The sequence below is a fragment of the Brugia malayi genome (genome assembly GCF_000002995.4).
Source record: "Brugia malayi strain FR3 genome assembly, contig: Bm_v4_ChrX_scaffold_001, whole genome shotgun sequence".
In the NCBI taxonomy this organism is placed as follows: domain Eukaryota; kingdom Metazoa; phylum Nematoda; class Chromadorea; order Rhabditida; family Onchocercidae; genus Brugia; species Brugia malayi.
In genome coordinates, this window is record NW_025062479.1 from 22,873,858 (window position 1) to 22,899,997 (window position 26,140).

General features: G+C 21.5%; 1 protein-coding gene across 4 annotated transcripts; it reads left to right on the forward strand.

The window, feature by feature from the left end:
- Positions 1–9,608: 9,608 nt before the first annotated feature.
- Positions 9,609–24,713, forward strand: Bma-tmc-2 (Uncharacterized protein; the record flags this gene model as incomplete). Of its 4 annotated transcripts, none has more annotated exons than XM_043075822.1 (29): positions 9,609–9,809; positions 10,026–10,108; positions 10,814–10,957; positions 11,209–11,366; positions 11,684–11,790; positions 12,243–12,359; positions 13,558–13,703; positions 13,967–14,117; positions 14,276–14,319; positions 14,851–14,971; positions 15,211–15,326; positions 15,756–15,941; positions 17,071–17,182; positions 17,774–18,016; positions 18,572–18,700; positions 18,824–19,020; positions 19,391–19,501; positions 19,850–20,054; positions 20,310–20,453; positions 20,710–20,783; positions 21,099–21,260; positions 21,507–21,644; positions 21,890–21,967; positions 22,418–22,534; positions 22,849–23,001; positions 23,123–23,257; positions 23,394–23,802; positions 23,954–24,010; positions 24,459–24,713. In XM_043075822.1, the coding sequence occupies 29 exons, from the start codon at positions 9,609–9,611 to the stop codon at positions 24,711–24,713; spliced, it is 4,293 nt and encodes a 1,430-aa protein (XP_042931756.1). The 4 variants fall into 4 exon arrangements, with proteins under 4 accessions (XP_042931756.1, XP_042931755.1, XP_042931757.1 ...); XM_043075821.1 differs by having other exon boundaries at positions 24,489–24,713; XM_043075823.1 differs by lacking the exons at positions 9,609–9,809; positions 10,026–10,108; positions 10,814–10,957; ... (6 more) ...; positions 14,851–14,971; positions 15,211–15,326 and having other exon boundaries at positions 15,805–15,941.
- Between the last annotated feature and the right edge of the window lie 1,427 nt (positions 24,714–26,140).

Genomic DNA, 26,140 nt, shown 5'->3' on the forward strand with positions numbered 1-26,140 from the left:
TTTGAGGAATTTTTGAGGAAATTTCACTAAAGATGAGAAGTGGTAAATGAAATGAAGTAAATAATATCAAATGGTATGGAACAAAAAAGTGAAATATTTAAATTTAAATTACTCTCAATAAATTTATCAATAATAAAAAATAAAAATTTATTATGAAAACAAAATAAATGACTGATGTGATAATGATAGTAATTGTGATTATGATAATGATGATAACAATGATAACGATAATGATGATGAATAAGAAAGATAAAATGATGCATAAAAAGTAATATTACAATTCAAAATATATGATAAGAATTTGTTATTGTGAGAAAAAAAAAGCGATATCTTAATAAGAAATCGACAATACTTTACTTCATTATTTATTTCTAAATCAGAATCATTTAAGAAAATAAACATCCGTAATCATGATTGTGATGATAACGATGGTAATGTTAAGGATAACAGTACGATAAATTAGTAAGTATGGAAATGTTATAGTATGCATTCTTACATTTATATACAATTAATGAATTTTAATATTACTGTAGATTTTACAATAATCTACAGTAACCTCACATAGCTAATTAGACAAAAACTATTTCGGAGTTAACTAGATGAAAGGTATTTCAGGATTTAAAATCCCATTTGTTTGCATTCTTTAACATAATTATTAATTTTGTATTATTTTAACGACAGATATTGTTTACTTTTGTGTAAAAAAAAAATTTAATATTTGGTATTATCAAGTCTTGAAATAAATTTTATATTAACTTTCGATCGTTTTTTTTTTTTTTTTCATAACTTTTACTTATTATATTTATATGCAAAACCATAGTTTACTTTACTTACATGCTTATATCATTTTTTTTTCTCCACCTTCTTTAAGCAATAATTTATTCTCAACTGTTAAAAAATTTCACTTTTTTTTAATACTAACAAGAAATAAATTGATGTAGTTTGCAATTGTATCAGCAGCAACCAATATTAAACTGATAAATGATAATTGCAAAAAAAAAAGGAAACAAACAAACAAACCAAAAAAACAATAGTAGTATTTTAATCATTTTAACTAAAAATAAAATATAAAAGATTGACTTGAAAAAAAAAAAAAAAAAACTTCTCCAAACTATTTTTCAATTATTAATCTAAAAAATTAAATATTATTATAGTATTTTAATATTATAATTTGTTAAATATTATTTTATATTATATTATTATGTTTTTGTACTATAAATATATATATGGAATGGATCAGTTGCTTTCTTCAAAATTTTCCATTCGGTTTGGATAGGAACAGATGATTGATTGATAAGGATTGTTAAGAGTGAAGCCGCTGATTGGGATATTGCGACTTGAATAGATGCTGAACCAACAGCCTTACCTTCACCATCGTTATCATTATCTCATCATCATCATCATTATTATCATCGCCATTATCACTATCATTATCATTATCAAAAGAGACAGGCTGAAGGAGAATTTTGGTTAGAATATAGCCCTCCTTCCTTCATCCTAAAAATTTTACTCCTATGAATTTAGTGAAAGAATGCTGCATGCTACTTTAGAAAACTACTAACTAACTGATTTTTGCTCAACTTTCTTTTATCTCTTTTTGTTTTTCTTTCCTTCTCCCTCTCTCTCTCTCTTTCTCTCCTTTCCCTTTTCCCCTCTTTATTTTTCAATACACTTTTATTGTTTTTTCTTTTTTTTTTTTTTTTTTAATTGTTTGTCGTAATTTTTTAATTGATGGTATCATGCAAGACATTTTGTTAATACGATTGCTACAAATCATTTGTTGCAAAATATTCCATTTCAAATTGTAAACAACTCATATATCTTTTTAATTTAATACATAAAATAATGTTTTTCATTCTCATCAATAATTTAATTCTTTAAATTATCCATTTAATATATTTTCTTTTTAATTATATATATGACTATTTCATAAATTTGATTATTTCACTACAATCGATAGTTTATTAAATTTATTGCATTTTCAATAGCCCTTTTTTTCTTCTGCTATTAAACAATAAATTGAAATGTCCTTTTTTCTTTTTTTTTTTTTCAAAATTAAATAAACGCGTAGTTATATGATATTTAAATCAGTTATATGAAAATTTGTAATTAAGATAATTTGTTATTTCTGAATGATTAAAACTGATTAATTATTAAATTATATAATCACTCATAACTATCACTTAATAATACCTTAGAGATGACAATCCTTTAATGAGATTACACACTAAGCTATTAAAACTATCGTACTTAAAAATTTCTCTTACAGATTACTGTATCTTACTGTAGCCTTCTAGAAATTTAAAAGCGATGCACTGTGGTGAATAAGCATATGATATCAATTTATTTTAATCCAATGGTTAAAATTGATTATTTACTAAATTGTATAACCACTCACGGAGGTGCCAGTCTTTAACGAGATCACATGCTAAGTCATTAAATTATCGTACTTGAAAATTTTCTTTACAGATTACTGTACCCTTTTAGAAATTAAAAAATCCTATTGTATTCTTAACGATGAATGCTAAGAATATCATTTTATTTTAATTTTAATTTTTAATTCAATTTTCGAAGTTTTTCCAAAATAGCCCAATAAGTTGACACAAATTTTTGAATGCTTTTTTAGTTATTGCTATTAGCCATGTCGTTACCTAAAAAAAAAAAAAAAAAAAAAATAAAAAATTGACAAAAAATAAAGTATAAAAATAGAAAAGATGCAAGAAAAAAATTGGAAATAGAAATGTCTCACTTACTGCACTAATTGTTTTGTCATTTTTAGAAACAATTTTAATCCTAAGCATCAACATTTTCATAAAATTTCAATGAATTTTGTAAAATTTTCCTATTGCAATTCAAATAATTTATCTGTATTATATTATTTATCAATTATGACTGTAATTAATTTTTAAAATATACTAATAATATACATTTTTAAAAAATTTTCTGATCAAATAACTTACATTACTTTTTCTTATCACATTGCCCAAAAAGTTTTTGATAACATTTTAACAGAATGTTTCATTTCATTGAATATAAAACGAAAGAAAACACAATAGAAATTATTGCTAACTCTTATCACAATCCATTTTTGTAAATCTTCTTAGATTTTTTTCCTTTTATTATAATAAAATTTCATTTTTAAAATTTTTTCTCATTAATCAAAAATATGCTTTGCTAAGCTAATCGTCTTCTATTTATTTATTATCTAATAATGTTATTATTGTTTATTAATTTGTCATTTGCATGAAATCTTTAAACACTAAGAAATAAATTCAAACTTCTTTTTTTTTTTTTTTTTTGCATTTCAAGAGAACATTTTAAGATTCATTAAGCACATTATCAACAAATGACTTTGATGATACAAGAAATTTTTTGCTTATAACATAAAAGTTATGAAAATGAAATACATTATCACAACTGATAATGATTAGTTGATAACAATCACTGAAAAATTACCCTCTAATACATGAAAAGTTGCCGAAAATTTTTACGTCACCTATCTGACGTCACATTTGTTATACTTTTACTTTCTTATCTTTATCCTTTTTTTTTTTTTGTTTTTGTTTTTAGAACAAACTTTGGCATTTGTTAAAGTATTTGAAGTAAGAAAGAATAAGCAAAATTAAAATTTTTCATAAGCTAATCAGTAATTGGAAATGAAAAGAAAGAAAAAAAAAAAGCTAAGTACTTTTTTTTTGAAATTTTTTTTTTTTTTTCAAAAAGACAATAATAAATGCTTTTTGATTAAAGTGAATAATATCCAATAAAAACATTAAATTGTATTCCAGTAAACGTTTATTTCAATAAACATTTAGCAAAATTAAAATTGCATTCGTTTTTTCTCTTTTTTTTTTTTAAAAAAAAAAAACGAAAAATTTATTTGTAATAATTACTTGATGATTTATTTGAAGTTAATAATTACTTGAAGTTATTTTAGTTTTTAAATTTTATCAAAATTATTATTACATTGGAAAAATTTTTGTGCTAATCAACATTGATCAGATGCATTTAGCATCGGTTAATACAAAGGAATTTTAATTTTTCACTACGATAGCTAATGATCGGCTAACATTTATATATATATATCGAGCATTTAACATTACAAAAGTTTGAGAAATTTAGTTGTGAAGTGTGTATAATTATTCATTTGACCTTTCACCAATTCGGCTACTTCTTTCTTTTTTTTTTTTTTTTTTCAATCATTTCGACACTTTCACTTCCGCTATTAATAGAATGCAGGAAATGATTGGTTTAATCTTTTATAAACAAAAAAAATTTTTTTTTTGTTACAATAATGAAAATAAATTTATTTATTTATTTATTTTTAATAATTAGTATTTTAATTAATAAATAGACTTTTGCTTTTATTATGAAACCGATTTTTTTCTTTTTTAAAATGTAAAATGAAAACTTACTGAGCTCTTCCTATGAGATTAAATAGTAATTTACAATTTAAGTCTAAAAATGTATGAGTATTTTTTTGTAGGAATATTTGATATTAATATGAAAATATAACTTATTAATTAACATAAATGGTATATGACTGATAATTTATTATAATTATAATCATATTTATTCGATTATATGTATATTTATAATTACTTTAATTTGAATTTCAAAAATTTAGATATAAGTATTTATTAAGTAATAATGTTTACTTAAAAAGGAGGTTAAATGTTTCTTTTTTTTTTAATTTTTTTTTTAAAATCTGAACATGAAATGCTGCTGAACTCTTCGTGAGAGAGAATCTAATTTGATTAAATAGTTTTAATGAAAAATATCTCTTCAAAATGAAAAGTTCTGTTGAATTTTATGGCATATTATTATATTTAATCAATAAATAAACTTTTTTCGTCCATCTCTTAAATCTTTCGTTATTAAAAATTACTGATACTTTTACTTTTACGCTTTAAGGTTTTATTATTGCTTTAAAATGACCTCTCTAGCAGATTTAAGATTTTATTATCACTTAAAATTACCTCCCTGACAGATTTAAGATTTTATTATCATTTTAAAATTACCTCTCCAACAGATTTAAAATTTTATTATCACTTTAAAATTATCTCACTAATAGACAAAGATTTGCTTTTTTCTGCAAACAAATTTTCGAAACTCTCCTTTCATAATCTTTATGCTATCTCAAAATGACTTATTAGCACCTTATCATAACTATCATTATCTAATACTCGTTATCAGTATCTTATTATCATTATTATTATCATCATTATCTAATGGATAATGTTCGAAATGCATTTGCAACACATTAATGATATCATATGCTTTATCAACAATATCAATTAAAAATTTATCATTTAAAATTTTCTCACTACAAAAAAAAAAAAAAGAAAAAACTTAATAAATGCAACGATATAATTTAAAAGTATTTAAAATACTATTCAGTTTAGCAATACTTCGAATGCATAATATTTTGCAAGGATACATTAAATTTTTTTTTTTTTTGAAAATAAAAAAAAAGTGTTAAAATTTTTTTTGTTGCAAGTTTATGAGACTTTTAAAATAATGGTACTAATTATCATTTATGATAAATTTAGTGTAATATTTTTGAAACTATTGTTAATTTTTGTTTTTTCTAAAACGAAAAGTTAATTACATTACTAATTTTAGTTTTTTTTTTTTTTATTTTTATTTTTATTTTTCTTTTGTGTCGGATATTTTTTGATGTATTTTTTTTTCCTTTTTATCATTTTAATGATAATAGCTTCTGCCAGATGATTAGAAAAATTTTTCTTTTTTTTGCTCCTTCTCTCTCTTTTTTTTTTCTTTTCGTATATAATGTTAAAAGAATTTTTCTTTTTGATTAGATTCTTTTCATTTTTTCGTTAAATATAACAATTATTCATCGCCAATCATTACTTTTTTAAAAAAAAAAATTCAAAAAATTTAAGATAGTAAAATGTTTGAAATAATTTCACAAAAACGTTATCATTTGAAAAAAAAAAAAACTTTTTATAATTTTTGAAAAAAAGAAGAATTATTATTCAATGTAATTTAGTAGTGATATAATTGCAATTTAGAAAATTTTAAATTAAAAATATATTATTAAAATTATGATTGCTTTATTGCATATTAAATTAAAGTTTAATTAGTATATGTCATTTAGTGCTAAGTATTTTATTAATTTTCTAAATTTTAACATTTATTTATTTAGTTCAAAGAATGAAAACAAATGCTAATCCACCGATTTAGGCTTAAATTACATATGGATTGCAAACTGAATTGCTATCAAATAGTTTAAATGAGATGGAAGAGATAAAATTGATAAATGATTCAGATATAAACAGTTGTCTTCGATCATCAAATGCCATACCTTTTCAAATATTTAGCACTTCTTGACTATATATTTTAATATATTATAATTCAATTTAATTAAAAGATGCATTAATTAATTTTTAATTTTTCACTATTTTATTTCATTTATTAAATAATATCATTATTTTATCTCATATTTGCAATATTGTGTAATAATTGTAGTAATAAGTAATGCATTTGTAAGAAATATGCTAACAAAAAAAAAAAAAAAATAAGTAATTTAAATGATAACGATAGCAGTAAGCAATTAGTGATAATTAATTATACAATGAAAGATAATGATAAGGTACAAAGATTGAATTTTAGTATTTTATTGATAACTTTTAAAATTTTGTATAGATCATTTGTTACAGAGCAAATAGTAATGGATAAAGAAAAAAAAATTCTCTTTGATCGTTAATATATTTTTGTTGAGATGAGCATATGAGCAGTAGAAATTTTAAATTGTAAGCTGAAATATTTAATAAATTGTTAAGATTAATTATGATAATTTCTTCGTCCAAATTTTGTTATTCAATTTGATTTCATTTTGTCACTAATATTTCTATAATTAACTATTCATATTAATTATTCTGTAATAAACAATCAATTTTGTTTTAATTAATTCAAAAAAAAAAAAAAATTACTTCGTTAATTCGTAGATTAAAATTAAAATTATTTAATAATTTGTTGAAATTAATTATGATAATTTCTTTGTCCAAATTTTGTTATTCTATTTGATTTCATTTTGTCATTAATACTTCTGTAATTAACTATTCATATTAATTATTCTGTAATAAACAATCAATTTTGTTTTAATTAATTCAAAAAAAAATTACTTCATTAATTCGTAGATTAAAATTAAAATTAATATTAATAGTGAAATTTTTTTACAGATTTTATTACTATTAGGCATTTTTAAATTCACATAATTTAATGTTTAAATTGAAATCATTTGACAATAATAATAGAAAAAAAAAAATGTCAGTTTTATTTCATCTATTCCTCAATCAAATTTACCTCAAAAAAAAGAAAACATTTTCCATTATAATAATTCATTTGTTCATTTTAAATATTTTTTAAAAAAAAAATGAGTTGAAATGAAATTTTGACCATTGTTTAAATATTTCTTTCAGTCTTCATTATACCTTTTATCTTTTTTTTTTTTTTTCACTTTGTTTTTCTTTTTGTTTTTACTAAACAAAACTCTTGCAAAATGATTAATTAATTTCAGTTGTCAAGATTTTATTTATTGATAAATCACAAAACATTTGCTTTAAATTTAAAATTTCTTATCGTTAATAATTTCTATTATAGTTTATTTTGTTTTTTTTTTTTTATTTTTTGTCTTTTCATAATTAATAATTAGTTCTATGTTTTGGTTAGCAAAAAAATGAGCAAAAGATTTTGCTTATTTATTTTTGTAAATATTTGCTAGACAAATAAACAATGATTATTTATATAACAAAATATTTAATCAGTAAATAATCACATGATATTTTATCATTTAAAGACATAAATGTTTTTAGTTAAAAATTTTCTTTCATTTATATTTTCTTCCTTTTTTTACATTCCTGGACATTTGAAAATTTTTTCATCAATTAATTGATCAGTCAATCGATCGATCAGTTAATCAATCAATCAATCAATTTTTTTTTGCTTCCACAATAATTGAACTTTATGATATCGAAGTGAAGCAATTTGTAAATGTTAAAATAATTTGAAGAAAGTAACATTGAAATGTCTAAACTAAATTACAAAAGAAAAACTAAGAGGGAAAAGGGAGAGAGAGAGGTAGAGAGAGGGCGAGAGAGAGAAAGGAATTTTTATAAAATACACTTTCAACAGTTGGCATTCAAATAACGAAAAAAAAAATAAAATTCATCCTTAGGTCGTATCAACACAAAATAGACAGACAGACAGACACACACACACACACACACACACACAGACATACACATACACTACAATCGCATGGCAGGGTTTTTTTTTTTCAAAATTAATTTCAATTATTAAATATTTGAAATTTAGAACTGAAAAAGAATAAATAATGCAAAATTTATTTTTCAATTCTTTTTGTTATTTTACAAAAAAATTTATAATATTTAGAATAAGTTTTGTAAGAATAAATATGGCATATTTCAAAAAATTGTTCTGCTAGCATTTGCATGACTAAAAATTAAATCAATTTGCATTTTAATTCAATTTAAGCAATTTTGTTAATTTGTTATAAATTATTCAAATTTCATTTTTCTAAACTATATTTATGCTCTAGTGCACAATTACAATATGACATTATTCCTAAAATAATTGCATAATTGTATTATAAAATAATTTCAGGTCGTGCGTGAAATTTTTGACGTAAAATAATTACATAATTGTATTATAAAATAATTCCAGGTCATACGTGAAATTTTTGACGAATAAGCGAAATGAGCATTTTATTAATTTTTAATTGGCCTGTTTGATGCATAACAATACTTTTATGATAACTACTTACATTTATTGTACTGAAAAGCCACTATAAGTTCGATATCACTAAATGATAAAGTGATAATGGATAATGATATCACCAAGTGATAAAATGATAATGGATAATGATATCACCAAATGATAAAGTGATAATGAACAATTATTTGGCAATTTTAAAACTAATTATTGCCTTTTTGGTGGTCGAATTACATTTTATCAGCAATTATTTTACAACAAAAAATAAATGCAAATTTTCAACAATTCTACAGTTCAGGCCATCTTTGCAATTGTTATTTGTTGCCTGAAACTATCCTTCTAAAAGGTTAGTAAATTTTATTAAAATAATTTTATCAAATTTTTATCAAAATTTTATTAAAATGAAAAGATAGAAGGAGAAAATTGAAATGAAATAATATTAGTAATGAAAATTTTGCACTTTTCTTTTCTTAGTTTTTTTTTTTTTTTTGAAATTTTTTTATGAATTTGAAAATTTTCAATTTTCTTGTAAAAATTTTTATTATATATTCAGAAAGTTTATGATGCAAAAAGAGAAAAAAATTTCTTTTTTTGATTAATTGCATAAATGAATAATTAAGGTTAAGAAATTACGTATAAGTGAGACGTGTTCATTTTACGTATAATAATTCAGTGAGACGTGTTTTTTACGTGTAATAATTTAGTGAGACGTGTTCTTTTTACGTATAATAATTCAGTGAGACTGTTTTTTTACGTATAATAATTCAGTGAGACTGTTTTTTTACGTATAATAATTCAGTGAGCGTGTTCTTTTTACGTATAATAATTCAGTGAGACGTGTTAGCCAATCGATGCATCGTTGTTGTACTGAAGCATTAGAAGCTGGCCGGAAGCTTTATCAACAAGCATTGAGAAAGTTTAGAAAAAATGATGCGGAAAATTTCGATTCAGATGAACGTACCGCACTCAGTCAGTCAGCTGAACGTATTCCGGAATCTGTTGATGATGAATCATCGTCTGCTGTACGGCTTTCTCGTCGATCTTCCCTCCTTGTAAAAATTTTGTCACATTGTTTTTTTTTTTTTTTTTTTTTATTAGAATTAGTTTTTAAAAGAAAAGAAAAGAGATGAAATAAAAAATTTAATTAATACTTTACCAAACTTTAATTTATCAATTTTGATAAATAACTGATAAATAAATAAATTTCTAATAAAATTTCTTTTTTTTTTTTCTCAAAAATTATCGATGAATTTTGCATATATTTTTAGGTCGATTTAATTTCACTTTTTCAACGATCTTCTTCGAACACTGTTAAACCAATTCGTCTTCCTGGACAGTTCACTGGAACACAGTTAGTTTTATTCTTTATTTTTTTGTTTTTTACTTATATTTTTTACTCCAATTTTTAATTAATCATAAGCAAATTTTGGTAGTAATAAAAATTAAAAATAATTTAGCACAAATCGTTTCATTAATATAAAATCTCATATATTTGTGTTTTATATTAATTAAACGATTTGTATCAAAATTTATTAATTTTCAAAGTTCAAATTTATTAATTTTTAAAGTTTACAAGAGATTCTGTGATATGTTAAAAGTGTCTAAAACTGATTTCAAATATATTATTGCATATTTAAGAAATCATTGAAAAAATCCAGTAATTGCTATTAAGCCAAAATGTAAACAACTAAAAAAGAAAAACGAACTTAATTAATTAATTCATCAAAATTTAATAAAAATGAATTAATGGATAAAATTTTAGAATGTAGTGTTCCCTTTTCTGTTGCTCTGATATATCATTCAAGTATATTCTAATTTATGATTAATTCATTGAAATTTTAATTTATAATTAATTCATTCAAGTATATTTTAATCTATTATTATTTTAATTTATAATTGCATGCTTGTTGTCAAATTCTTATCAAACTTTTAGCCTCAATTTTTTTTTTTTTTTTTTTTTAATCACTTAAATAGTTATTTTCTTTGAATTTTATAGCATCACAGCCTGAAATGATAATAGAAAATGATTAATATTAAAAAATGAAAATTTTTACAGGGATGAAAATGAGGAAGAGGAAGAAGAAGATCCGAAGCAGATGTCAAAAGGATGGGTACTGGAAACGATACGTCAAAAAAAGGAAGCAATTATCCGTTTACGAAGTCAACCGTGGAGTATGAAGCGGAAAAGACGTGCCCTAAAGTATGCAAAATAAATCATTCATCACTTCTTCATTTGAATTTTTAAAAAAAAAAGATAAACATTACAGTATGGTTGTTTAAAAACAAAAAAAAAAAAAAAATACTTTATAAAGTATAAAATTTATTTTCAATAAAAAATTAAAAATAATCATATTAAATTGTTAAAACATATAAAATAATTAATAAAATTAAATGTCTAAAATTCATTACAGTATATGAATATAAATTTAAATTTTAAAAGAAATTTTTTAGAGTAGCAAGACGATATCTAAAACGTCAACAATCAAAAGTATCACGATGGCATCTGTATAAAGTAGAAGCAACCAGGCAATGGACAGCATTTGGCCGTTGGTGTAGTAATATGAAAATTTATTTAATACCATGGGAAGCAAAAATTAAAACAATCGAGAGTAGGTTAATTTAATTTAATTAATTATTCTAATTAATTAGTTTTTTCTTTATTTTCTAATATATTCTATATTCTAATTAATTATGATTATAATTTTTTTGTTTTCTATCAAAGATTTCTTTTTTGTTGAAATGCTAAAATTAGTAAAATAAATTTTTAGAAAACAACAATTTCCTCCAAGATTTTCACATAAACGATTTAAACAAAGAAGAAACTTCTTGAAACCTTTGAATGCATAGTGAATTTTATATTATTAATTAAATTTTTTGTATTTATTATTTTTGAAGTTTAAATTGATAATTTGCATATTTATTTTAGGTCATTATGGTTCTGTAGTTTCATCTTATTTTACATTCTTACGATGGATTCTTAGTGTAAACATTACTATGACAATAATAATGATGTTGTTTGTTACCATTCCAGAGGTAAGTATACTTTCGATAAATGAATGATATAATAAATTTAAAATGTTAAGGTTTATTTTACTTTTCAAATATAATTCACGTAAGTTTGCTTGAAAAACGTGATCGTAACGTGAACGTGATTAAGCATGCAAACATATCAATAATGAAAGTTTGCTTATTTAAATATGTATGTTTAAACAATTGTGAAGCTGTTTTCTAAAATAAATTCAAGTGCTTTGAACAAAGTTAAAATATTATTAAAATTAACAATTTAAAAGCTGAAAATATAACTTTCTCTTTTTTTTTTTTCCTTTTTGAAAACTTTGTTAAAATTTTATATTACATTAAATTTTTGTCACTAATTTTTTGTAAAAATTTTATGTAAATTAATTTAATAGCAATTATTGCCTATCTAAAATGATAAATTTTATAAAATATTTATTATATTAGCGAAAAAAAAAGGGTTTGTTTAGTGGTTAGCAGATTCTCGAGGTGGTCCAGAACGATTTAATCGAACGTATCATATTAAAGTTATGAAAGAGAAAGATATACCACGAGCTGATGAGTTGAATACTGTTCTTGATTTTAAAGTAAGTATTTTTTATTAAAGTATTCGTTTTTTTTTTTTTTTTTTTTTTTTTTTGTAGACATAAAATCGCTATAAAAGTTAAAAGGAAAAATATTAATTAACAAATTGTCAAAAAAGTATTAATAAAATTAATTACTGAGTTTTGCTAATCTGTCGATGACAAATAAATTTGCATTTTCTACTAAAACTAATTTTCAAAATACTTTCAAAAAATATTTGTCCAATAATATCGTTGTAAAAATCGTTGACAAAAATGTTATGCATGCATTATTGCATTATTATTTTAATAAAATATATTGTTTATTGTTTATAAACTAATGAAATTCATATAGTACTCAATTAGAAAGGAATTAAAATCAAAAGATCACTTTAGATCACTGAAGATTTGCTGATAATTTATTATGATTTATAGGATATTATCACTAAGCTGAACCATTCAAATAATAATAATAATGATAATAACAATAATAATAATAATTATAATGGAATGTAACAGTGTTTAAAAAAAGCAAACTATATATTTTTTAAAAGTTTGAATGACCTGATTGCATATAAATTAGAATAATTGTAAAATGAATTTAACTCTTTTTCTATTTAATGTTATACTAAAATTATAAAATAAAATTATTACTAAAATACTATACTAAAATTATAAAATGAAATTAATACTAAAATACTGTACTAAAATTATAAAATAAAATCATTACTAAAATACTATACTAAAATTATAAAATGAAATTAATATTAAAATACTATACTAAAATTATAAAATGAAATTAATATTAAAATACTATACTAAAATTATAAAATGAAATATTACTAAAATACTATACTAAAATTATAAAATGAAATTAATATTAAAATACTATACTAAAATTATAAAATGAAATTAATATTAAAATACTATACTAAAATTATAAAATGAAATTATTACTAAAATACTGTACTAAAATTATAAAATGAAATTAATACTAAAATACTGTACTAAAATTATAAAATAAAATCATTACTAAAATACTATACTAAAATTATAAAATAAATTAATATTAAAATACTATACTAAAATTATAAAATGAAATTAATATTAAAATACTATACTAAAATTATAAAATAAAATTATTGCTAAAATTTTTTAACGTTATTTACTAGATTTTTTCCCTTTTTTCAAATTTTTCTTTCTTAATTAAATTTCATTTTAGGGCTATTTCGAGTATTCATTGTTATTTTATGGCTACTATAGCAGTGAGACATATTTCGGTGATACGGTGCAATACAGTGTACCTGTTGCATATTTTATTGTAAATTTATTTATTCTCGGTTACAGTTTCTTTATTATCTTACAAAAGTAAGTTTTATACTATTTTAATTTTTTTTTTTAATTTATTTTATTTTTTTTTTTATGCAAATTTATCAAATCAATAGCTTTTTTGTTTTTTAATTTTAACTTTAAAGACAGAATAATTTTCAAAAACTTTATAAAAAATAATTTCTTATATTTTTCATAAATTGTGACCGGAAATAGTTTCATAAACGGTTATAGTGTAAGGAATTTTAATGGATATTTGAATGTAGCAATAGTTTAGAGAAAAATTAAGGAATATTTTTCAGGATGGCATCAAATGCTCGACAAAGTAAGCTTGCCGGTGGTAAAGCGGAACAATATGTATTTAACTGGAAATTATTTGCCGGTTGGGATTACTCAATCGGAAATGCGGAAACTGCTTCGAACTTTGTAATGGCTAATGTTAACAAATTTCGAGTACGTTATATTGCATTTTTGTTTGTTTGTTTTGTTTTAAATTTCTAAAATTACAAATTTTGCATTCTGAATTTAAATTTAATTGAATTTAATGAATTTAGATTAGAATTAATTGTTTGAAATTGGATTTATTTAACTAATTTGAAGTATTTTTGCAGGAAATAATTGCTGAATACAATGTAAACCGTACAAAAAAATTCGAGTAAGTATTTATTAACCAATATTATTCTTTTTTTTCTTTTCACTTATCTTAAGTGAAATACGTGAAATACGTCATTTAATTTATTTGCATTGTATAATATATATTTTTTTTTAATAAATAGCGTATGTTTTGTCTATCTTTCAAAATAACAATAAATATGCTCAATAAAAATTAGAAGAAACGAATGATAAGCAACAAATGATAATCAGAAGGAAATTCTATAGATCAAATGATATCAGTGATAATTTGAATCATATCACTAAACTTTTATTTCATTTGATTTTACAATTTATATTTGCTATGAATCAAAAATTTTCTGATAATCAAGCAATCATTTAAAAAAAAAAAAAATGTGCGATCGTTTAAAAATTTTTTCCTAAAATTACAATTTAAAAAATTTGCAAAAAAAAAAAAAAAATTTCCAATTCTCTAAATAATTAAATTTTATTTTTTTTTTTTCATAAGAAATTTTAATAACAAAAATTATTTTATTAATTTTTTTTTCTTTTTTGTTTTTTTTTTTTTTTATAGCTTTCTTCAATTTACTCTTCGTGTCTTAGCAAATATATTAGTGTTTGCGATGCAAGCTGGATCAGTATGGGCTATTCTTGCTGTTAGTCAAATTACAACAAAGACAAGTTTCATACAGCGGGTATAGGTTTATTTTATGGCTTCTATAAAATTTTCAATTAAAATTAAATTTATAAAATTGAATTAAATAAATTTACATTTTTAATTTTTACAAGTATGAATGATAAAGCAAAAAAAATTCATCCTAATTTTTTATTTATAATAATATTATAAAAGATAATTTCTGTAAATTTTTTTTTTTTTTTTTTTGAAATTTTGAAATTTAAATTATTATCAAATAATTGGTCGAATTCATTTTAGAATGCTGTATCAATAACGGTCTCATTTATCACTTTAACATTTCCAAATTTTTTCGATCTCATCAGTAAAATGGAACGTTATCATCCACGAACTGCTCTTCGACTACAATTAGGAAGGTATCGTATTGTTTGATCAAATTTTATTTATTTTTATCTAAAGTATCAGATGAAAGGATTACTTATACTACAAGTATTACCTATACTATAATCATAAGACTATTACCTATACTACTATAATTTGATCTTAGTTTTGTCCTACAAATCGATTGAATATAATATATCAAAGTTTCGACGTATAATAATACTAAATATTTGCATTAAAGTAAGAATAAAATGTTATATGCTGTTTGTATCTCTTTGATTATTGATAATAATTGATAATTTCAATAGTTTTTCCTATTTTAAATTTTAATTGCTAATAATTTTTTTCATTATCAAAAATTAATTTTTCTTTATTAATTAAAATTATTAGATTTAATAGTGATTGCTTTTTATCAGATTTGTCAGAGTTTTTTTTTTTTTTTTTTATCAGATTAATTATTTCAGGGTTTTATTCCTCTACATATTGAATTATTATACTCTTATTATTTCATTGATGTTCATGTTGAATACAATGGAAAGTCAACGAAACGTTGGTGAACGTCTTATTCCGGTTGCACAGTATTCTTCCGATTATCATCATAACAAGGCACCGGTTTACAACACTTCCTATAATCAATTTATTAAACAACGGTTCATTTTAATTTATATTCATTTTTCTGTTTTTTTTTTTTTTTTTTAACTTAAAATTATTTATATCAAATTTGTATTTAATAAGACTTCATTTATGAACTTCTTTTGATTGAATAATTTTTAAATTATTTAAAAAATATTTTAAGATAATGCATTAGTAAAAATAATTTGAACACTGCAAATAATTTATAACTTTACAATCAATCAATTTTTCATCAGTATGAAGAATAAAGAAAAATGATCGGTAATTTGATCATACAAATGATTTGGCATTGTTATTGTACTTTCTTAATGTAATAAATATATTATTTCGATAATTAAATTATTTTAATGGAAAGTCAACGAAATTAATTAAAAAATTTAAAATTATTTTTATTCAAAAAATAAAATTTAAAAAAGAAATTTCATTTAAAAAAATTATTTTAATATGTTATAATCAAATTATATTAATATCGTATATTATATACTTATATTATGTAATACTTATAACATTATTATGCACTTTCTAAAACTTTCTTTTTGAAATTCACTGAAAACAATGAAATTAAATAATTGAAATGCTATTAATTGAATCTTTCTTTTTTGCTTACATAATAATATAAATATTTATATTATTTATTAACAGCGCTGGTCATCAAATATTATAATTCTTATATTATTATTGTTATTATTAATATGTAATTTCTTAATGTTTTTTTTTTTTTTTTTAAAATTCACTGAAAATAGTGATAATAAATTGAATTATTATTATCAGAACTGATCGTCAAATATTATGTAATACTTATATTCTAATTGTTATTATTAATATTATTATTATTATGTACTTTCTTAATGTTTCTTTTTAAAATTCACTGAAAATAATGATATTAAATAACTGAAATACTATATATTAAATATTTATTATCAGAACTGATCGTCAAATATTACATAATACTTATATTCTAATTATTATTATTATTATTATTATTATTATTATTATTATTATTATTATTATTATTATTATTATTATTATTATTATTATTATTATTATTATTATTATTATTATTATTATTATTATTATGTACTTTCTTAATGTTTCTTTTTAAAATTCACTGAAAATAGTGATAATAAATTGAATATTCATTATCAGAACTGGTCGTCAAGTGGTATTCGATTTTCCATCTGTTGCATCATCACTTTTCAATCGTAGTAAATTCATTGACATTCCAACAACGCCATCTCCTGGCAAATCATGGACAACTGTAAGAACTAATTATATCACAATTATTCTTGATATTATTTGCAAAAAAAAAAATTAGTTTAACTTTTATTATTCTTCCAATTTCATACTTTAGCATTTTTTTTTTTTTTTTTGAAAACTATATATCATAATTATGATTATCATTTATAATTTTGCGAGAATTATCATTGTCATGATTATTATGATTTATAACTGAGTTCTTAACAGTATTAGTTTTTTAGTTTCAATTAAATTTATAATTATGCATAAATTATTCTATCAACAAATGCAGGCGTTTTTTTTTTTTCTTCTTAATGATAAAATATAAAAATAGTTGTATTTTAGTGAGTAATTAAAATAACAGTAATATTTTTATTATAATTACATTGAAATTTTTTTAGCAAGTAAATCTATAAAAAAATAATTGGTTAGTATAGTTATAATGTAATAATTATAGCATTTCTAGCATGATTATACTTATTACTATATCATAATTTTACATTTTTAATATTACTAAATGCTTATTATTTCACATATTATTTTTACCTAAAATACCTAAAATGATTATAATGATTTTTTATCATGATTCTATAAATCATTATCACTTTTCAAGGTTTTTCCAAACTTTGGCCCACTTGGTATCACAAATCCAAAAGCTGTTGTAAGTGAAAATCGACGTGGTATTATGAATGCAAGTACGTTTGTTGCATATCCAATTGGTAACACTGATTGGACAAAAAATATTTCCGCTAAACCAACATTTCTAAATTATTCCACTACCGTACAAGCGGTTTTGTCAGCAGCTCGTTTGTCCACGGATTGGTATGAGGAATGTTGGGAAAATCTTATCGGAGAGGTTTGTCATATTTCTTTTTTTTTTTCGTTGTTATAATTATCATTAAAATTAGGTAAGTTACTTGTTAAAATCATATACTTTAAATTTTTATTAAAAATCATATATTTTAAAATCATTTTCGTTTTTCATTATCATAATTACTATTAAAATTAGGTAAGTAACTTGTTAAAGTCATATTTTTATTAAAATTATATATTTTAAAATCATTTTCTTTTTTTTTTTAAAATCATCTATTATTCTGCTAATTATTATCATTAGTGCATTATCATTATCTTTATTAGTAACTTTTATTTGCATATTATTGCAATATTAAAATGATTATTGATTATTTTAATTGTTACTAATTCTAAATGATATAAATGATTTGGAAAGGTAGTTGAAATGAAAAAATATTCACTGCAGTAAAAGAAATAAAATTTGAATATTTTACAATGATCAAATAAACGAAATAAGATATGGCTTAAATTATAAGTATAGAATAATTAAAAATAAAATAATATTTATTCAAAAATTTCATTTAATTCTAAAAAAAAAAAAAAAAAGAAAAAATTAAAGGAAATAACAAAATTGGTGACAACTGATTTGGTAATGACAATTGCATCCATTTTGGTGATCGATTTTTTTCGAGCTCTTTGGGTTCGATACACCAATATTTGGTGGTTTTGGAATTTGGAAACAACATTTGTGCGTTTTTTTTTTTTCTTTTTATTCTTATCAATATTTAAACAAAAAAAAAAAAAATAAATTATCAATTTTTTAAAAAATTATTTTAAAAAAAAAAATTTTTTTTTTTTATAATAATTTCAGCCAGAATATGGTGAATTTAAAGTTGCTGAAAATGTGTTACATTTGGTAAATAATCAAGGAATGATATGGTTGGGTTTATTTTTTGTTCCTATGCTACCAGCAATTAATAATATTAAATTAATTATTCTAATGTATATTCGAGGTTGGGCTGTGATGACTTGTAATGTGCCAGCTCGGCAAATATTTCGTGCTTCCAGGTATGAAAATTTAATTTAAAATTTAATAAAATTTAAAAAATTATTAATTTACAATAAATACTCAAAAAAAAAAACCATTTTGTCGAAATAATTTGCAAAATTTTATTTTATTTTTTTTTTTTTAAAAAATTTGAATTTGAATTTATGATATATTTTGTTGAATTTTTTTTACTGCAGCAATTAAATATTGTATGATATTCAAAATTTTAATTCTTCCTTTTTACGATATATTTTGTTGAACTTTTTTACTGGAGCAATAAAATATTGTATGAAATTTATAAATTCATAAATTTTAAAATTATATGAATCAATTTATTTTACTTTTTTTTGTAATTTCAAAAATTTCTACTATTATTTTTTTTTTTTTCAGGTCAAGTAATTTTTATTTAATGCTATTATTGCTTATGTTATTTCTTTGTACACTTCCGGTTGGTTATGTAATCGCTTCAAAAAAACCATCTAAAATATGCGGTCCATTTGGGTTTGTTTTAATTCGTTTTCTTTTTTTTTTTTTTTTCCACCAATAATTTTAAAATTTAGGTTTTGTTGATATGATCAGAGATTTAAAAAAAAAAAAAAAAAAAGAAGTGTGAAAAAGAATGTGAAATTGGGCATTTAAAAGATTAAAAAAAAAAAAAAAAAAAAGAATTTGAAATTTAACATCTAAAAACAAATTTTTTTTTTCATTTAAAAATTTGCTACTTTTCTCATTCAAATTTTATTCATTATTTTGAAAATTCTTTTGAAATTCTTCAAATTTAATCAATTAAATTGTTAATGTTTAAAAGTTTTTTGCTATTTTCACAAACTACAAAATTTTTTTTTTTAGAAGTCAAGAACGTTTCTATAGTGTAATTGTTCAATTGCTTGATCGTAATTTAACAAAAGGTCTTGTTGATGCGATCAGATATATGATATCACCGGGTATTGTTATTCCAGTTTTATTACTTCTTCTTTTAACAATATATTTCCTTTTTGCTCTGGTACGTGGTTTACGTGAAGCAAATACGGATCTCACCAAACAATTATTACATGTATGTTTATTACTTTATTACTTATACTTTCATTTTACTCTAGTTTTTTTTGTCCATTTTTTTTACTTGACTATAATGTATCTTTTATTGTTTCAAGTAAAAATTTAAATGTTTTTCATTTTTAAATATATCAAATTACGCTTACATATTCCTTTAGTATCTATTTGAGTAACAAAACAGAAAAAAAAGTTTTTTTTTTTTTTTCTTAACTTTCGACATTTGTTTTATTTCATTTTCAAGACTAAAAATTTTTAGGAAAGAACAGAAGAAAAAAAACGAATTTTCGAATTGGCTGGTGGTGGAAAGAAACGTCAAATTTCTAATAATCAAGAAATTCAACATTCTTCTTTAATTGCCAGTGATAGTAATAATACAACAAATAAAACTAATAATATTTTGGTTAATTTTTTTTTTTTTTTTTGCATTATTTTTTAAGTTATATTTGCATAATTACATTTGATTATTTTATTTTATATTTTTTTGAAGACTATATTTTAAGTTATATTATGTTAGCAATCTTTTATTGCATAGAATGAATACTTATTTTGTATTATATTTAATTTTTTTTTCTTTAATTTGCTTCATTTTAATAGTTTTAAGAAAAAAATAATCAAATAATGTAATCAAAAATCATAAATCAAAATTGAAATTTTAGGAGGATGAAATTTTATCGGATAAATCGCATAAAAGAAGTAATAAGGATTTACACAGTTATGTTCCCTCATTAAAGTAAGTCATAACAAATGCATATGTTATAATAATGCATCAGTGATATGATTAGATGATAAGATCTATCAGAATTATTGATTAAATATTGAACTAAACTTATGCGAATGAATGCTAAATTTATTTATTTATTTAGTAATTTTCTTCTTCAATAAATGCCAAATTTATATTTCATTGACATAATTAGAATTACTTGATAATTCATTCATATTATAACCATTTATTCGATAATGTCCGGAAAATATTAATTTAATATTTATTAATTGACAGTTTATATTTAAATTTAAAAATGTAGCCATCAAAGAAGGCATCATTTAGAAGTGTTAGCGAAGCGGAACATTCGGAATCAGAAGAGGAAGAACCGGAACAGAAACTGAAAAAACATCAAAAAGACGATGAAAAAACCGAAATGATTGAAGTGAAACGTGGTTGGAAGCAAAAAATTATAACTTGGCTTGGTTTAAATAAAAATTCCAATAGGTCAATAAGTTTATATTTTTTTAAAAAAAAAGATCAGTTAGACAAATTTAGTTAAATTACAAAAAAAAAAAAACGGAACAAGTTAAAGTATAACAGAATTAGTTAATAACTACAAAAAAAGGAACAAGTAAAAGTATATAAAGGTGATATTTACTAAATTAAGATTGTATTCATTAAAGAAACTAAAAAAGAATTTATGAAAAATTCGATTAGCAAAATTTTAATTCTCCTTTTTTTTTTTTTAAGAGCAAGAAAAAATCGTCTACGATATAATCAAAATGATATTGAATCCGGAAATGAATCATTCATATGTGCCGGAAAATCAGCAACATCGGATGATCAACGTTCGATGACATCCATTACCGAATCGTGTTTACATAGCTGGTTAAAATAATTTTTTGTTTACTGTTAAAATTATTTGCTTTAATCAGTCATTGATAAAAAAAAAAAAAAAAAAAAGGAATTTCATTTTAAAGATTAGTAATGTTTAATTTTCTTTTTCTTTTAAATTAGCAACCTTATTTTTATTGATTTTTAGAGAGAAAAAGATTGTTTAAAACTTGAAATAATTTTTAATCGATTATTTAATGAATGTTTTATTGGTAATCAAAAATAAATTAATATTTCAGTCCTTCATCAGAAAAATTAATTGGAGAAGATGATAATGAAATAAAAAGTAATCGAAACGGTTTTTTCACTACTAAAAAGTAAAACTGTTATTTATCTTAAATTTTCAAAAAAAAAAAAAATTTAATTTAAAAATTTGGTTTAATCGAAATACTTAGGCTATTAAGTGATTTTTCTAGCTATCAAAATCTTATCATAACAGATTTTGCTGAGCAAACTAAAGTATTAATAAATGCAATAAATAAAATTAGCTAAAAATGTAATAACAATGTTTCGTTCATTGATTTTGCAGCAATTTTATACCTTATTTAATAATTGATAATATTATCAGAAATGATTAAGAATATTTATGATAAACCATTGAATGTTAAATTATTTCCTAAAAAGCTTTTTTTTTTTAAAAAAAAAAAAAGAAATAACGAAGAAGCATTTATGTTATTCATTATCGATGCAAATATTATTGTATCTAAAACATTATTTTTTTTTTTTTTTTTTTTTTTAATAATTTTTTAACATTGCAAAACTTTTAGTAATGGAAAGCAAATTAAAAAGCAAATGGTATTAGAAGATTTATCAGTACCACAATATCATGAAACTTTAATGGAACAGACTGTCTCATTAATTAAACCTGCAAATGATAATAACAGGTAAATTCAAATTCATGCAGACTTATGCTTATCAGCAAAAGACTCTCTATATTATATTATTGTTTCAGTAAATTGATTATTTCTGCTAGCCAATAGTTATTGTTTCAGTAATTTGATTATTTCTGCTTAGATTCATTTTTAATTGTTAAATAAATAAGTAAATCATATGATCTAACATTGCTAATGTTAAAAATCAAATTTATCATATAATTCAGCAACTAAAAAAAAAAAAAATTATCGATTGGAATTATTAACTTATTTAAATCATTCAAAAAATTATATCATTTTGATAATTTCAATGAGAATAATTACAGTCATCAAATCCAAGATCAACAACATCAAAATCACAAATCATTTGCAAACGATGATTCATTCCATCAATCATCAAAAGAAGTTGAAAATCGAGAATATGATGATATGTCAAATGTATCAGATCCACGCTTCTCGTACGCCGATCCATACAGTAGGTAAGAATAATTTGTTCAAAAAAAAAAAAGAAAGAAAAAAAAGAAAGAAAGAGGAATTTCTTTTATGTCTGAATTGAAATGATTTATTAAGAAAAATTAATTAATTAAATTATTATTTTAGTTATACAAATGCAATGATGTCACCATTAATGGAAATGCAAACATTATCACCGACAATATATTCTGAAAGTGAAATAGAAGCAGAAGATGAATTTAATGAAATTACTGGTACTCTAAAACTGGAAGAACATAATAGGTAAGAAAAAAGAATTTAAATTTTGAAAAGTGAAAATTTAAATTTTGCACTTATACATATCTTTATCTAAAAAAAAAAAAAAAAAAAAAAAAAGATTCGTCAATCTTTGTGCAACAGATATTCTGAAATTTTGCAGGAACGACGAAGAAAATAGATATGGCAAATTAAAATCAGATTTAAGACAAAAAGTAGGACAAGATGAAATTGCCCAAGAATTGAAGCCAAATGATACAAGTATTGTTGTCCATCCGGAAATACATATTTCGGCAGCGATATCCGATACTAATACGGAATGTAAAAAGAAATTAAATGATGGAAATCGAAATTTGCCAATGAGTAAAATCAATCCGCAAATTAAATTGGGTAAAGTGGAAGCACGAGTTTTTCTTCATGAAGCAAAACCGAAATGGCATCATTCGGAAGTGCTAGAAAGACCTCAGTTATCAAGTGATTCAGAATCTCGAATGGTTGTTGTTGGTGATGATCCAAGATTGTACTATACTGATTCAGAATGTGTCACATCACATGGAAAGCATTTCCAAAGGGTAAAATTTATTTCATATAAAAATTAACTTTCATTAATATTTTATTGTGTACCTTTTTTTTTTCTGCTGAAAAATATTGATATAATTTAATTACATTTGTTTTTTTTTTTTTTTTTTTTTTTTTTTTTTTTTTTAAGAATTCAAATTTCAGCACAAAAAACCAATCCATTATGCTATACCATATTATGCACGAGCATCAAATACTCAGGTATTTTAATTTCAAAAAATATTTATTTTATTAAATAAAATAAATTAGAATATTTTTGATTCAACTGATGAGATGATATATTAGAAAGATTGATTAAGTGTACAAGAATATCATAATTTAAAGAATGAATTTTTTACTTTTCGGTCATGAAATTTTGATCGAATTCAAAAAAAGTATACCTGGTTGAGCTTTTTAAATTGCCTAGTTATACATAAATTTCTTAATTAAAGAATTTACCTGTTTTAATAGAATATAACTTTCTTAATTAAAGAATTTACCTGTTTTAATAGAATATAACTTTCTTAATTAAAGAATTTATTCGTTTAATAGAATATCTAATCCTTTCAAATTTAATCATTTTAATAAGACCTTTTAATTTTACTACACTCATTTTCATTCCTTAAAAAAGGAAAAAAAAAAAAAAGCTTTTTTCTAATGATAATTTCAGGAAGCTGTTCAAACTGATACCTTATTGCAGCAATTTTTGATGCGAGTAAATATTAGTGAAGATCGTTCCGGTATACTGCCGAATCGTTCACCACTATCCCATCAATCTTTGCCATTATCATCGTTATCAACATCAAAACAACATCCGACACATGCGACACAATCTACAATGAATGAAGTTCAACATACCTTAAATCGACGACAGCTGTCACCTAGTGAAACAGCTCGAATTCATTGTAAACATACTCTTGTATAGCGGTTATATTTTAGGAAAATTTTAAATTATATTTTCATTCTTTCATTTTTTTTTTTTTATTTTGATAATAGAAAAGAAAAATTATTCAATAATTGATTAAATGAATAAGTTGCAATAAAGAAATACACAATTTCAAACGATAATGTACGTAAACTAAAGTTTGAATGTTTAATTTTTCTTTTTTTCCATTTGTAAATAAAAATGAACGTTTTTTTACAAAAATTTTTCGTTTTTATTATTTTATTTTATATTTGCATTTCACATCGATGAAATTAATTCTGTTAGATTTTATTATGTTTTTGTAACTGTACAAAAAATTCAAATGCATTTTATTATAATTATTAAAAAAATTATGCAAAAGAGTGAAAAAAGTAATAGGAAATTATTATGTTGCGTTTTTATAAAATTTTTTCCAAAGTATTCGATTTTCTTTGCTTTTTTTGGAAGTGATAAAATTTTCGATTGTTTAAAATGCAAAAGTTTTTTTTTTCCCTCAAAAGTGAAACAATGAAATATTTATTCAAATTTATTGTTAAATTTAATTATTTAAAGATTTGCAAGAATTATAAAAAAAAAACAATACTAATCAAATGCTCTAAACAGTGCTGTTAACATTATTATTTAACATATGAAAGTAGCAAAAGATATTTTTTTTTCAAAATATAATTAAGTTATTCATTGCCTAAATGATTTTATATTTTTTGCAAAATGTTAATTTCCAGTAGGGACATATATATTTAAATTTAATCCCATATTATGATATAAATTTATTATGGTTAACTCTGTTCAAGTTGTAAATTAAAGGTTTAAATTTTTTTTTCCTTTTTGTCACCTCTTTTTTACACATACTTATTTGCATGTTTTCTTGTTTCTTATCATTATTTCTTATCATAATTTTGTTTTCCAACTTTCTTTCTCTCTTTACTGCCATAAAATTTATTAATGTACTAAATTGAATTTGGTGGTAAATTTTGTTTTTAACTTTTCTACAATTAATTAAAAGTAACAAAAACGGCAACTTATCACAATTTTTCTCACAATTTGTTCCATCTTTGTTTACCTTTATCATATCATAAAAATCTTATTGTAACAATTTTTTCACCTTATCATAAGGATTTTTTTTCTTTTTATCACTTTGTTAATAGTTTTTTTTCTTTTTGCTCGTATCATAAAAAACTTATAATAAATAAAATTTTCATTACAAAAACTTTTTCCTTTTATCATGAAGAGGAACAGGAAATACTGATAGTTACTATTAAAAAATTATTCTTAAGGTGAAATTTTTTTTTTTTTTTTGTTACTTTTACTATATTTTTCTTTAAATCCTTATCATAAAGAAATGGTAAAGATTTCAGATACTACTGAAATGAAAAAAATTCATATCATTTCTAATAGATTTTACAAACTAATCAATTACATTTAACACA